Genomic DNA, 16047 nt, shown 5'->3' with positions numbered 1-16047 from the left:
CGCCACCGGGGGACCCCAAAAAAGGGAGGATCGGGGCCGCTCTGTGCAAAACCCTTGCACAGAGCAGGCAAGTATGACATGTTTGTTATTTAAAAATTTTTTTTTTTTTTTTGTAAATGAACCTTTAGTATCACTTTAAATGATATATATTACGTTTTGCAAACTTACCAAGACTATCTTCCAAATAATAAGGGACTGTCAGAGGCCATCTATACTTCAATCCAATTATTGCAATTCTTGACTTCTAAGGTTCAAAAACAAAATCCAAGCAACATATTTACATATAGTGCATATAGTTTTTCTTTATTAAGTAACATCAGTACAATGTTAAAGTTTTTGTAAACGATCACCTTGTAAAACAACCCATTCAGTTTAAAAAAGAAATGAAAGGCAAATTTTTGCATAGATATGAAAAAACATTATAAATCCCCTTTTCCCCGCTTTTTTTTAATCAAATAGTTTTTTATAAATTTTTCCTTAATACATCAGCAGACTCAAAAACACAAAACATTTCCATCAATTAACCCCACCTTTAACAAAATAAAAAAAATAAATAAATTCTGTTTGCGCTCACCAGGCTATACTTCAACTATTACTCAGAGCCCTTCATCACATCAGGCCCATTAACCAGCCTTCTCCTAAGTACAATTAATAACATTTTAAAACTAACCTGAGTGCTACATTTAATTATTACCTCTTAACGGTATATATATACATATACAATTATCCCCCTCCAAAAATCTATCTCATAATTATTAACTTTCCTCAGTATCATTGATATATTCAGCTGACTGCTCAGATAGGTTAGATACTAACAACCAGCGCCAGATTTTAACACATTTTTTGGACTCCTATGTTTATATGCCAATTCCTCTCGTCTTAAATTGAGATTAATCGGTTTAGTCCATTGGTCTATTATTGGCGGATAATTTGATATCCATTTTTGTAATATAAGTTTACGGGCCATATACATAGATCTCACCACATCGCATGCATTTCAACTGGGAGAGTATCTTCCGGTATAATCCCTAACAATGCTTGTTTTGGATCAAGATGAACCTGTGTAAAGCACAGGGAGTTTACAGTATCAACGACACCTTCCCAATAGTGATGTAATTTAGGACATCGCCACAGCATATGTATAGGTGTTCCTTTATCAGTGCTACAACTTGGACAGTTTGATGTAGTTGCTTTGCCCCAGGAGTATAGCTTTAAAGGAGTATAGTGGGCCCTATGAATGATAAATAGCTGAGTCAAACACTGTGAGGAGGATAGGGATACTCTGAATAAATTCTTCAGCGCTTGCTTCCACTTCTTGTCAATAAGTGTCTCCACATCTTTACGCCACTGTGTAAAGCTATCCTTTTGTGGATCAGTTCTAGCTATCATTTGTAGAGAAGAATACAGTATACTGTGATTCTGTATTTGCCAAATATGTTGCAGAAATCTCCCTCCACTAAGTCTGGTTGCATCCATTCTAACTGTAGGCAGCTGAAGTTGCTGCCTGTTCACTTCCTGGGTTTACACAGACACACAGAGGCACACCTCCAGCTCTGCAGCTTTCATTGGCCCTCTGAGGACTCATCCCCCTCTCTTTCTGGCAAACTCCCACAAGAGTGAGAGAGAGAGCTGTGCATGATGTCATAAGCCTATATACAGTATCTCACAAAAGTGAGTACACCTCTTTACATTTTTGTAAATATTTTATTATATCTTTTCATGTGACAACACTGAAGAAATTACACTTTGCTACAATGTAAAGTACAAATTGTGAGTATAGCCTCAAATAATAAGGGTAGTAAAATTTAAACCGTACCATCATCCAAATTAATATGTACAAGGAAAAGAGAGTGGGACATAGGGGACAGTGGCTGATGTTGGCCCCATACTGTTCACACCCTAAAATGGCTGGACTATACCGGTACAGGTAAACGATGATAGACAGAATGTATAAAAGGAATTTATTACAAACAGGAAATACATGGTATACAGATTAAAATGCAAAAACAGAAATTCAAAGATCACCAAAGAATATCTGTAAATTACAAAATATTGACTGGTCTGGTTCTCGACTAGTTTCGCGATATTATCGCTTCCTCAGGAGGACCAATCTATAAGACAAATAATATAATGCAATACAGGCAAAAAACAATGTACAATACACTACAAGTAGTGATCTTAAAAACAGCATGTAGAAAGGGGAAAGAATAAAACATAATTACTAGTTCGGCTTACCCTATAATTGGGTGATCGTGTGCGGCACCGGGCCACCCAAACAACTCTCCCCCGCGGCGGACAAGGGGGATAGTTTAGAGCCCTCTAAGTAAAAAGCATAGCGTAAGTGGGGGGCTACAAAGATAGCTGGTGAAAGGATACAATGGATTAGCCAACCACATATTGAGGGAGCGGAAAGAGAGGGGAGGGAGGGCCAAGGGAAAAAGGGGGAAGGAAACTGGGGGGAGGGGGGGGGGGAGGGGGGGAAAAGGGGAGGGGGGGAAAAAGGAGGGAGAAAGGGGGAGCGGGAAGGGAAGAGGGAAGGAGGGTAAGGGTAATGGAACATGGGAAGGGGAAGGGGGGGGAAGAAAGGGAGGGGGGGAGGGGGGGGGGAGACTGGGAGGGACACCAGGGGAGGGGGTAGTGGAGGGAAGGGCAAAAAAGGGGGGGGGAGAGAGGGGGGGAAAGGGAAGGTAGGGGACGGGGTGAGGAGGAGCAGACAATGCACAGGAACAGGGAGGGTAAAGGGAGGAAGGGAAGGGGAACAAAACAAGAGGGATTACACTGGGCTAGTAAACAATAGAAGCGTGTGATATGGCTTACCATAATAGTTGGGACGAAGGGTAATACATATGCTAGCCACGAAAAGGCTTGCGATGGCGTGGGGGTCGGGTGGCCCATAATGAGCAGGAGAACCAACCAATTCCAAGCGCTGGGGCATCATGAAGGGTACAATGTGTGGAAGTCCACCACTAAGGGTAGATAACCACAGGGTTGCATGGCAGTCTGTCAATAAATAGTATCAAATGTAACATGAGATACAGGATAAAATCCAAGTGAAGGTATCTAAAATAGATAGCGTCGGGTAGAGGATAGTATCCAAGGTAAGAGAACATAACGTACCTATAGATGTACACCAGTGAGGTGTTGAAGGCCTCCGTTCCATCCCAGCCCCACGTCAGCAGTCTATCATGGGGAGAGCTCAGATGCTCACTCACAGGCCCGAGGGCCCATTAAGTGAGCTCCCCAACCCGGAGACGCCCACGACGCCGCCAGCCGGCAAGCGTCTGACGTCACCGGGTCAGTTTCTCCGCACTGCGCAGGTGCGCGGACCGCGCTACTGCGCAAGCGCGTTCAAGGCGAGCCCGTGGGTAGGAAACCCTGGGCTCCGCAAGGACAAGCAGGAGACGAACACCAGGGCGTCTTCTCCTGCCAGGAGAAACACATGTCCGCCGCTCGGAAAGGCACAGGCAGCCACGGACCACACAGGGCACCTAGGGTCAGCCGAACAAAATAAACAAAAACATTGAACATCATAACAAAAAATGGTAATAAATAAATGGCAGTATGTGTAAAAGAAATAAGAGTGGCAGTAAAATGCCACTCAATCCATTAAGGTGTTGGTAAACACAAACGGGACTTGGTCCCCATAGATGGCACTACAAACAGAGGGGGGCAGCATTGGCTACTGAGAGGCCTGGTTGAGAGATGAAAGCATTAATCAGTTGGGGCTACCTGTTGGTGAGTGATAGGAGTGAGAATAAGGACAGGGAACAAGGAGGGGGGGGAAAGGGGTGTGGGGGGAGGGGGTGTAGGGGGAGGGGGGGGGTTTTTGGATGTGCCAATGAAAGATGAAGTGTGTGTTGTAAATGAATGGAAGTGATGTGGTGAAGAGTGATGAGGGAATGAATGAAAATTATACATGGTTGATTGGTAGTGACAGATAATAAAATAAAAAACGTGAGCATGTGTAAAACAGTGGATCTGAATAAAACGTAGTAGGGATAGAAATCTGAGGATAATAGTGACAACCAACAGCAAGGAAGCCATGGTAGATGGGTGGGAAAAATGGAATAAATCCTAACAATAATTAGATTAGGGGTTAGATGACATGAAGGCAGGGAACTCCATAGGGTGTCAAACTACATAATATAATATTCTAGGCTAGAAAGGGGTAATCGCAGAAGGGCGATGATGTAGCAATGATAGGATTAGGTTACAAAGGGCCAACATGGGTAAGGGTCAGCTACGGATTAGGGGTATGGATAACACAATAATCACACTGGACCGGAAATTAAACGGTCCATAGTAGCACATACTCTTGGGTAAAGGGTAGTGAATATAGACTGACCAAACCCTATTAATGGCAATGATAGATGTAGTGTTAAAAGTATGAGTTGAAACATGGTATAGTGGGGTAAATGTGAAGGGACGTCTGACAATATGGAACTTAACCTGCATGGTCAGTGATAGGGCTGCTCCCATGTAAGGTCCATCTAAAGGAGGGGGCTCAAACTCCGACGTAATGGGATAATTAATAAACAAAAAGGTAATCTGAGTTAGGAATTAGAGGCACTCAAGGGGAAAAAGGAAAACGGGTGTGTTATCCACCCAATGAATATGCACAAATTGTGAGTATAGCCTCAAATAATAAGGGTAGTAAAATTTAAACCGTACCATCATCCAAATTAATATGTACAAGGAAAAGAGAGTGGGACATAGGGGACAGTGGCTGATGTTGGCCCCATACTGTTCACACCCTAAAATGGCTGGACTATACCGGTACAGGTAAACGATGATAGACAGAATGTATAAAAGGAATTTATTACAAACAGGAAATACATGGTATACAGATTAAAATGCAAAAACAGAAATTCAAAGATCACCAAAGAATATCTGTAAATTACAAAATATTGACTGGTCTGGTTCTCGACTAGTTTCGCGATATTATCGCTTCCTCAGGAGGACCAATCTATAAGACAAATAATATAATGCAATACAGGCAAAAAACAATGTACAATACACTACAAGTAGTGATCTTAAAAACAGCATGTAGAAAGGGGAAAGAATAAAACATAATTACTAGTTCGGCTTACCCTATAATTGGGTGATCGTGTGCGGCACCGGGCCACCCAAACAACTCTCCCCCGCGGCGGACAAGGGGGATAGTTTAGAGCCCTCTAAGTAAAAAGCATAGCGTAAGTGGGGGGCTACAAAGATAGCTGGTGAAAGGATACAATGGATTAGCCAACCACATATTGAGGGAGCGGAAAGAGAGGGGAGGGAGGGCCAAGGGAAAAAGGGGGAAGGAAACTGGGGGGAGGGGGGGGGGGAGGGGGGGAAAAGGGGAGGGGGGGAAAAAGGAGGGAGAAAGGGGGAGCGGGAAGGGAAGAGGGAAGGAGGGTAAGGGTAATGGAACATGGGAAGGGGAAGGGGGGGGAAGAAAGGGAGGGGGGGAGGGGGGGGGGAGACTGGGAGGGACACCAGGGGAGGGGGTAGTGGAGGGAAGGGCAAAAAAGGGGGGGGGAGAGAGGGGGGGAAAGGGAAGGTAGGGGACGGGGTGAGGAGGAGCAGACAATGCACAGGAACAGGGAGGGTAAAGGGAGGAAGGGAAGGGGAACAAAACAAGAGGGATTACACTGGGCTAGTAAACAATAGAAGCGTGTGATATGGCTTACCATAATAGTTGGGACGAAGGGTAATACATATGCTAGCCACGAAAAGGCTTGCGATGGCGTGGGGGTCGGGTGGCCCATAATGAGCAGGAGAACCAACCAATTCCAAGCGCTGGGGCATCATGAAGGGTACAATGTGTGGAAGTCCACCACTAAGGGTAGATAACCACAGGGTTGCATGGCAGTCTGTCAATAAATAGTATCAAATGTAACATGAGATACAGGATAAAATCCAAGTGAAGGTATCTAAAATAGATAGCGTCGGGTAGAGGATAGTATCCAAGGTAAGAGAACATAACGTACCTATAGATGTACACCAGTGAGGTGTTGAAGGCCTCCGTTCCATCCCAGCCCCACGTCAGCAGTCTATCATGGGGAGAGCTCAGATGCTCACTCACAGGCCCGAGGGCCCATTAAGTGAGCTCCCCAACCCGGAGACGCCCACGACGCCGCCAGCCGGCAAGCGTCTGACGTCACCGGGTCAGTTTCTCCGCACTGCGCAGGTGCGCGGACCGCGCTACTGCGCAAGCGCGTTCAAGGCGAGCCCGTGGGTAGGAAACCCTGGGCTCCGCAAGGACAAGCAGGAGACGAACACCAGGGCGTCTTCTCCTGCCAGGAGAAACACATGTCCGCCGCTCGGAAAGGCACAGGCAGCCACGGACCACACAGGGCACCTAGGGTCAGCCGAACAAAATAAACAAAAACATTGAACATCATAACAAAAAATGGTAATAAATAAATGGCAGTATGTGTAAAAGAAATAAGAGTGGCAGTAAAATGCCACTCAATCCATTAAGGTGTTGGTAAACACAAACGGGACTTGGTCCCCATAGATGGCACTACAAACAGAGGGGGGCAGCATTGGCTACTGAGAGGCCTGGTTGAGAGATGAAAGCATTAATCAGTTGGGGCTACCTGTTGGTGAGTGATAGGAGTGAGAATAAGGACAGGGAACAAGGAGGGGGGGAAAGGGGTGTGGGGGGAGGGGGTGTAGGGGGGAGGGGGGGGGTTTTTGGATGTGCCAATGAAAGATGAAGTGTGTGTTGTAAATGAATGGAAGTGATGTGGTGAAGAGTGATGAGGGAATGAATGAAAATTATACATGGTTGATTGGTAGTGACAGATAATAAAATAAAAAACGTGAGCATGTGTAAAACAGTGGATCTGAATAAAACGTAGTAGGGATAGAAATCTGAGGATAATAGTGACAACCAACAGCAAGGAAGCCATGGTAGATGGGTGGGAAAAATGGAATAAATCCTAACAATAATTAGATTAGGGGTTAGATGACATGAAGGCAGGGAACTCCATAGGGTGTCAAACTACATAATATAATATTCTAGGCTAGAAAGGGGTAATCGCAGAAGGGCGATGATGTAGCAATGATAGGATTAGGTTACAAAGGGCCAACATGGGTAAGGGTCAGCTACGGATTAGGGGTATGGATAACACAATAATCACACTGGACCGGAAATTAAACGGTCCATAGTAGCACATACTCTTGGGTAAAGGGTAGTGAATATAGACTGACCAAACCCTATTAATGGCAATGATAGATGTAGTGTTAAAAGTATGAGTTGAAACATGGTATAGTGGGGTAAATGTGAAGGGACGTCTGACAATATGGAACTTAACCTGCATGGTCAGTGATAGGGCTGCTCCCATGTAAGGTCCATCTAAAGGAGGGGGCTCAAACTCCGACGTAATGGGATAATTAATAAACAAAAAGGTAATCTGAGTTAGGAATTAGAGGCACTCAAGGGGAAAAAGGAAAACGGGTGTGTTATCCACCCAATGAATATGCACAAATTGTGAGTATAGCCTCAAATAATAAGGGTAGTAAAATTTAAACCGTACCATCATCCAAATTAATATGTACAAGGAAAAGAGAGTGGGACATAGGGGACAGTGGCTGATGTTGGCCCCATACTGTTCACACCCTAAAATGGCTGGACTATACCGGTACAGGTAAACGATGATAGACAGAATGTATAAAAGGAATTTATTACAAACAGGAAATACATGGTATACAGATTAAAATGCAAAAACAGAAATTCAAAGATCACCAAAGAATATCTGTAAATTACAAAATATTGACTGGTCTGGTTCTCGACTAGTTTCGCGATATTATCGCTTCCTCAGGAGGACCAATCTATAAGACAAATAATATAATGCAATACAGGCAAAAAACAATGTACAATACACTACAAGTAGTGATCTTAAAAACAGCATGTAGAAAGGGGAAAGAATAAAACATAATTACTAGTTCGGCTTACCCTATAATTGGGTGATCGTGTGCGGCACCGGGCCACCCAAACAACTCTCCCCCGCGGCGGACAAGGGGGATAGTTTAGAGCCCTCTAAGTAAAAAGCATAGCGTAAGTGGGGGGCTACAAAGATAGCTGGTGAAAGGATACAATGGATTAGCCAACCACATATTGAGGGAGCGGAAAGAGAGGGGAGGGAGGGCCAAGGGAAAAAGGGGGAAGGAAACTGGGGGGAGGGGGGGGGGAGGGGGGGAAAAGGGGAGGGGGGGAAAAAGGAGGGAGAAAGGGGGAGCGGGAAGGGAAGAGGGAAGGAGGGTAAGGGTAATGGAACATGGGAAGGGGAAGGGGGGGGAAGAAAGGGAGGGGGGGAGGGGGGGGGGAGACTGGGAGGGACACCAGGGGAGGGGGTAGTGGAGGGAAGGGCAAAAAAGGGGGGGGGGAGAGGGGGGGAAAGGGAAGGTAGGGGACGGGGTGAGGAGGAGCAGACAATGCACAGGAACAGGGAGGGTAAAGGGAGGAAGGGAAGGGGAACAAAACAAGAGGGATTACACTGGGCTAGTAAACAATAGAAGCGTGTGATATGGCTTACCATAATAGTTGGGACGAAGGGTAATACATATGCTAGCCACGAAAAGGCTTGCGATGGCGTGGGGGTCGGGTGGCCCATAATGAGCAGGAGAACCAACCAATTCCAAGCGCTGGGGCATCATGAAGGGTACAATGTGTGGAAGTCCACCACTAAGGGTAGATAACCACAGGGTTGCATGGCAGTCTGTCAATAAATAGTATCAAATGTAACATGAGATACAGGATAAAATCCAAGTGAAGGTATCTAAAATAGATAGCGTCGGGTAGAGGATAGTATCCAAGGTAAGAGAACATAACGTACCTATAGATGTACACCAGTGAGGTGTTGAAGGCCTCCGTTCCATCCCAGCCCCACGTCAGCAGTCTATCATGGGGAGAGCTCAGATGCTCACTCACAGGCCCGAGGGCCCATTAAGTGAGCTCCCCAACCCGGAGACGCCCACGACGCCGCCAGCCGGCAAGCGTCTGACGTCACCGGGTCAGTTTCTCCGCACTGCGCAGGTGCGCGGACCGCGCTACTGCGCAAGCGCGTTCAAGGCGAGCCCGTGGGTAGGAAACCCTGGGCTCCGCAAGGACAAGCAGGAGACGAACACCAGGGCGTCTTCTCCTGCCAGGAGAAACACATGTCCGCCGCTCGGAAAGGCACAGGCAGCCACGGACCACACAGGGCACCTAGGGTCAGCCGAACAAAATAAACAAAAACATTGAACATCATAACAAAAAATGGTAATAAATAAATGGCAGTATGTGTAAAAGAAATAAGAGTGGCAGTAAAATGCCACTCAATCCATTAAGGTGTTGGTAAACACAAACGGGACTTGGTCCCCATAGATGGCACTACAAACAGAGGGGGGCAGCATTGGCTACTGAGAGGCCTGGTTGAGAGATGAAAGCATTAATCAGTTGGGGCTACCTGTTGGTGAGTGATAGGAGTGAGAATAAGGACAGGGAACAAGGAGGGGGGGAAAGGGGTGTGGGGGGAGGGGGTGTAGGGGGGAGGGGGGGGGTTTTTGGATGTGCCAATGAAAGATGAAGTGTGTGTTGTAAATGAATGGAAGTGATGTGGTGAAGAGTGATGAGGGAATGAATGAAAATTATACATGGTTGATTGGTAGTGACAGATAATAAAATAAAAAACGTGAGCATGTGTAAAACAGTGGATCTGAATAAAACGTAGTAGGGATAGAAATCTGAGGATAATAGTGACAACCAACAGCAAGGAAGCCATGGTAGATGGGTGGGAAAAATGGAATAAATCCTAACAATAATTAGATTAGGGGTTAGATGACATGAAGGCAGGGAACTCCATAGGGTGTCAAACTACATAATATAATATTCTAGGCTAGAAAGGGGTAATCGCAGAAGGGCGATGATGTAGCAATGATAGGATTAGGTTACAAAGGGCCAACATGGGTAAGGGTCAGCTACGGATTAGGGGTATGGATAACACAATAATCACACTGGACCGGAAATTAAACGGTCCATAGTAGCACATACTCTTGGGTAAAGGGTAGTGAATATAGACTGACCAAACCCTATTAATGGCAATGATAGATGTAGTGTTAAAAGTATGAGTTGAAACATGGTATAGTGGGGTAAATGTGAAGGGACGTCTGACAATATGGAACTTAACCTGCATGGTCAGTGATAGGGCTGCTCCCATGTAAGGTCCATCTAAAGGAGGGGGCTCAAACTCCGACGTAATGGGATAATTAATAAACAAAAAGGTAATCTGAGTTAGGAATTAGAGGCACTCAAGGGGAAAAAGGAAAACGGGTGTGTTATCCACCCAATGAATATGCACAAATTGTGAGTATAGCCTCAAATAATAAGGGTAGTAAAATTTAAACCGTACCATCATCCAAATTAATATGTACAAGGAAAAGAGAGTGGGACATAGGGGACAGTGGCTGATGTTGGCCCCATACTGTTCACACCCTAAAATGGCTGGACTATACCGGTACAGGTAAACGATGATAGACAGAATGTATAAAAGGAATTTATTACAAACAGGAAATACATGGTATACAGATTAAAATGCAAAAACAGAAATTCAAAGATCACCAAAGAATATCTGTAAATTACAAAATATTGACTGGTCTGGTTCTCGACTAGTTTCGCGATATTATCGCTTCCTCAGGAGGACCAATCTATAAGACAAATAATATAATGCAATACAGGCAAAAAACAATGTACAATACACTACAAGTAGTGATCTTAAAAACAGCATGTAGAAAGGGGAAAGAATAAAACATAATTACTAGTTTGGCTTACCCTATAATTGGGTGATCGTGTGCGGCACCGGGCCACCCAAACAACTCTCCCCCGCGGCGGACAAGGGGGATAGTTTAGAGCCCTCTAAGTAAAAAGCATAGCGTAAGTGGGGGGCTACAAAGATAGCTGGTGAAAGGATATAATGGATTAGCCAACCACATATTGAGGGAGCGGAAAGAGAGGGGAGGGAGGGCCAAGGGAAAAAGGGGGAAGGAAACTGGGGGGAGGGGGGGGGGGAGGGGGGGAAAAGGGGAGGGGGGGAAAAAGGAGGGAGAAAGGGGGAGCGGGAAGGGAAGAGGGAAGGAGGGTAAGGGTAATGGAACATGGGAAGGGGAAGGGGGGGGAAGAAAGGGAGGGGGGGAGGGGGGGGGAGACTGGGAGGGACACCAGGGGAGGGGGTAGTGGAGGGAAGGGCAAAAAAGGGGGGGGGAGAGAGGGGGGGAAAGGGAAGGTAGGGGACGGGGTGAGGAGGAGCAGACAATGCACAGGAACAGGGAGGGTAAAGGGAGGAAGGGAAGGGGAACAAAACAAGAGGGATTACACTGGGCTAGTAAACAATAGAAGCGTGTGATATGGCTTACCATAATAGTTGGGACGAAGGGTAATACATATGCTAGCCACGAAAAGGCTTGCGATGGCGTGGGGGTCGGGTGGCCCATAATGAGCAGGAGAACCAACCAATTCCAAGCGCTGGGGCATCATGAAGGGTACAATGTGTGGAAGTCCACCACTAAGGGTAGATAACCACAGGGTTGCATGGCAGTCTGTCAATAAATAGTATCAAATGTAACATGAGATACAGGATAAAATCCAAGTGAAGGTATCTAAAATAGATAGCGTCGGGTAGAGGATAGTATCCAAGGTAAGAGAACATAACGTACCTATAGATGTACACCAGTGAGGTGTTGAAGGCCTCCGTTCCATCCCAGCCCCACGTCAGCAGTCTATCATGGGGAGAGCTCAGATGCTCACTCACAGGCCCGAGGGCCCATTAAGTGAGCTCCCCAACCCGGAGACGCCCACGACGCCGCCAGCCGGCAAGCGTCTGACGTCACCGGGTCAGTTTCTCCGCACTGCGCAGGTGCGCGGACCGCGCTACTGCGCAAGCGCGTTCAAGGCGAGCCCGTGGGTAGGAAACCCTGGGCTCCGCAAGGACAAGCAGGAGACGAACACCAGGGCGTCTTCTCCTGCCAGGAGAAACACATGTCCGCCGCTCGGAAAGGCACAGGCAGCCACGGACCACACAGGGCACCTAGGGTCAGCCGAACAAAATAAACAAAAACATTGAACATCATAACAAAAAATGGTAATAAATAAATGGCAGTATGTGTAAAAGAAATAAGAGTGGCAGTAAAATGCCACTCAATCCATTAAGGTGTTGGTAAACACAAACGGGACTTGGTCCCCATAGATGGCACTACAAACAGAGGGGGGCAGCATTGGCTACTGAGAGGCCTGGTTGAGAGATGAAAGCATTAATCAGTTGGGGCTACCTGTTGGTGAGTGATAGGAGTGAGAATAAGGACAGGGAACAAGGAGGGGGGGAAAGGGGTGTGGGGGGAGGGGGTGTAGGGGGGAGGGGGGGGGTTTTTGGATGTGCCAATGAAAGATGAAGTGTGTGTTGTAAATGAATGGAAGTGATGTGGTGAAGAGTGATGAGGGAATGAATGAAAATTATACATGGTTGATTGGTAGTGACAGATAATAAAATAAAAAACGTGAGCATGTGTAAAACAGTGGATCTGAATAAAACGTAGTAGGGATAGAAATCTGAGGATAATAGTGACAACCAACAGCAAGGAAGCCATGGTAGATGGGTGGGAAAAATGGAATAAATCCTAACAATAATTAGATTAGGGGTTAGATGACATGAAGGCAGGGAACTCCATAGGGTGTCAAACTACATAATATAATATTCTAGGCTAGAAAGGGGTAATCGCAGAAGGGCGATGATGTAGCAATGATAGGATTAGGTTACAAAGGGCCAACATGGGTAAGGGTCAGCTACGGATTAGGGGTATGGATAACACAATAATCACACTGGACCGGAAATTAAACGGTCCATAGTAGCACATACTCTTGGGTAAAGGGTAGTGAATATAGACTGACCAAACCCTATTAATGGCAATGATAGATGTAGTGTTAAAAGTATGAGTTGAAACATGGTATAGTGGGGTAAATGTGAAGGGACGTCTGACAATATGGAACTTAACCTGCATGGTCAGTGATAGGGCTGCTCCCATGTAAGGTCCATCTAAAGGAGGGGGCTCAAACTCCGACGTAATGGGATAATTAATAAACAAAAAGGTAATCTGAGTTAGGAATTAGAGGCACTCAAGGGGAAAAAGGAAAACGGGTGTGTTATCCACCCAATGAATATGCACAAATTGTGAGTATAGCCTCAAATAATAAGGGTAGTAAAATTTAAACCGTACCATCATCCAAATTAATATGTACAAGGAAAAGAGAGTGGGACATAGGGGACAGTGGCTGATGTTGGCCCCATACTGTTCACACCCTAAAATGGCTGGACTATACCGGTACAGGTAAACGATGATAGACAGAATGTATAAAAGGAATTTATTACAAACAGGAAATACATGGTATACAGATTAAAATGCAAAAACAGAAATTCAAAGATCACCAAAGAATATCTGTAAATTACAAAATATTGACTGGTCTGGTTCTCGACTAGTTTCGCGATATTATCGCTTCCTCAGGAGGACCAATCTATAAGACAAATAATATAATGCAATACAGGCAAAAAACAATGTACAATACACTACAAGTAGTGATCTTAAAAACAGCATGTAGAAAGGGGAAAGAATAAAACATAATTACTAGTTTGGCTTACCCTATAATTGGGTGATCGTGTGCGGCACCGGGCCACCCAAACAACTCTCCCCCGCGGCGGACAAGGGGGATAGTTTAGAGCCCTCTAAGTAAAAAGCATAGCGTAAGTGGGGGGCTACAAAGATAGCTGGTGAAAGGATACAATGGATTAGCCAACCACATATTGAGGGAGCGGAAAGAGAGGGGAGGGAGGGCCAAGGGAAAAAGGGGGAAGGAAACTGGGGGGAGGGGGGGGGGGAGGGGGGGAAAAGGGGAGGGGGGGAAAAAGGAGGGAGAAAGGGGGAGCGGGAAGGGAAGAGGGAAGGAGGGTAAGGGTAATGGAACATGGGAAGGGGAAGGGGGGGGAAGAAAGGGAGGGGGGGAGGGGGGGGGAGACTGGGAGGGACACCAGGGGAGGGGGTAGTGGAGGGAAGGGCAAAAAAGGGGGGGGGAGAGAGGGGGGGAAAGGGAAGGTAGGGGACGGGGTGAGGAGGAGCAGACAATGCACAGGAACAGGGAGGGTAAAGGGAGGAAGGGAAGGGGAACAAAACAAGAGGGATTACACTGGGCTAGTAAACAATAGAAGCGTGTGATATGGCTTACCATAATAGTTGGGACGAAGGGTAATACATATGCTAGCCACGAAAAGGCTTGCGATGGCGTGGGGGTCGGGTGGCCCATAATGAGCAGGAGAACCAACCAATTCCAAGCGCTGGGGCATCATGAAGGGTACAATGTGTGGAAGTCCACCACTAAGGGTAGATAACCACAGGGTTGCATGGCAGTCTGTCAATAAATAGTATCAAATGTAACATGAGATACAGGATAAAATCCAAGTGAAGGTATCTAAAATAGATAGCGTCGGGTAGAGGATAGTATCCAAGGTAAGAGAACATAACGTACCTATAGATGTACACCAGTGAGGTGTTGAAGGCCTCCGTTCCATCCCAGCCCCACGTCAGCAGTCTATCATGGGGAGAGCTCAGATGCTCACTCACAGGCCCGAGGGCCCATTAAGTGAGCTCCCCAACCCGGAGACGCCCACGACGCCGCCAGCCGGCAAGCGTCTGACGTCACCGGGTCAGTTTCTCCGCACTGCGCAGGTGCGCGGACCGCGCTACTGCGCAAGCGCGTTCAAGGCGAGCCCGTGGGTAGGAAACCCTGGGCTCCGCAAGGACAAGCAGGAGACGAACACCAGGGCGTCTTCTCCTGCCAGGAGAAACACATGTCCGCCGCTCGGAAAGGCACAGGCAGCCACGGACCACACAGGGCACCTAGGGTCAGCCGAACAAAATAAACAAAAACATTGAACATCATAACAAAAAATGGTAATAAATAAATGGCAGTATGTGTAAAAGAAATAAGAGTGGCAGTAAAATGCCACTCAATCCATTAAGGTGTTGGTAAACACAAACGGGACTTGGTCCCCATAGATGGCACTACAAACAGAGGGGGGCAGCATTGGCTACTGAGAGGCCTGGTTGAGAGATGAAAGCATTAATCAGTTGGGGCTACCTGTTGGTGAGTGATAGGAGTGAGAATAAGGACAGGGAACAAGGAGGGGGGGAAAGGGGTGTGGGGGGAGGGGGTGTAGGGGGGAGGGGGGGGGTTTTTGGATGTGCCAATGAAAGATGAAGTGTGTGTTGTAAATGAATGGAAGTGATGTGGTGAAGAGTGATGAGGGAATGAATGAAAATTATACATGGTTGATTGGTAGTGACAGATAATAAAATAAAAAACGTGAGCATGTGTAAAACAGTGGATCTGAATAAAACGTAGTAGGGATAGAAATCTGAGGATAATAGTGACAACCAACAGCAAGGAAGCCATGGTAGATGGGTGGGAAAAATGGAATAAATCCTAACAATAATTAGATTAGGGGTTAGATGACATGAAGGCAGGGAACTCCATAGGGTGTCAAACTACATAATATAATATTCTAGGCTAGAAAGGGGTAATCGCAGAAGGGCGATGATGTAGCAATGATAGGATTAGGTTACAAAGGGCCAACATGGGTAAGGGTCAGCTACGGATTAGGGGTATGGATAACACAATAATCACACTGGACCGGAAATTAAACGGTCCATAGTAGCACATACTCTTGGGTAAAGGGTAGTGAATATAGACTGACCAAACCCTATTAATGGCAATGATAGATGTAGTGTTAAAAGTATGAGTTGAAACATGGTATAGTGGGGTAAATGTGAAGGGACGTCTGACAATATGGAACTTAACCTGCATGGTCAGTGATAGGGCTGCTCCCATGTAAGGTCCATCTAAAGGAGGGGGCTCAAACTCCGACGTAATGGGATAATTAATAAACAAAAAGGTAATCTGAGTTAGGAATTAGAGGCACTCAAGGGGAAAAAGGAAAACGGGTGTGTTATCCACCCAATGAATATGCACAAATTGTGAGT

At 46.1% G+C, this 16047-nt stretch overlaps 1 protein-coding gene across 1 annotated transcript in view; it reads right to left on the bottom strand.

Moving 5' to 3' along the window:
- LOC141146060 (meprin A subunit beta-like) overlaps nucleotides 1–16047 on the bottom strand; it is a 183547-nt gene that overhangs the window by 141166 nt on the left and 26334 nt on the right. Inside the window, exon 2 of the mRNA XM_073632822.1 lies at nucleotides 169–244. Coding sequence (XP_073488923.1) covers nucleotides 169–244 — 76 coding nt within the window. The remainder of the gene's footprint in view (nucleotides 1–168; nucleotides 245–16047) is intronic.

The sequence above is a fragment of the Aquarana catesbeiana genome, linkage group LG05 (assembly GCF_042186555.1).
Source record: "Aquarana catesbeiana isolate 2022-GZ linkage group LG05, ASM4218655v1, whole genome shotgun sequence".
In the NCBI taxonomy this organism is placed as follows: domain Eukaryota; kingdom Metazoa; phylum Chordata; class Amphibia; order Anura; family Ranidae; genus Aquarana; species Aquarana catesbeiana.
This window is presented reverse-complemented; position numbering and strand designations above follow the sequence as displayed.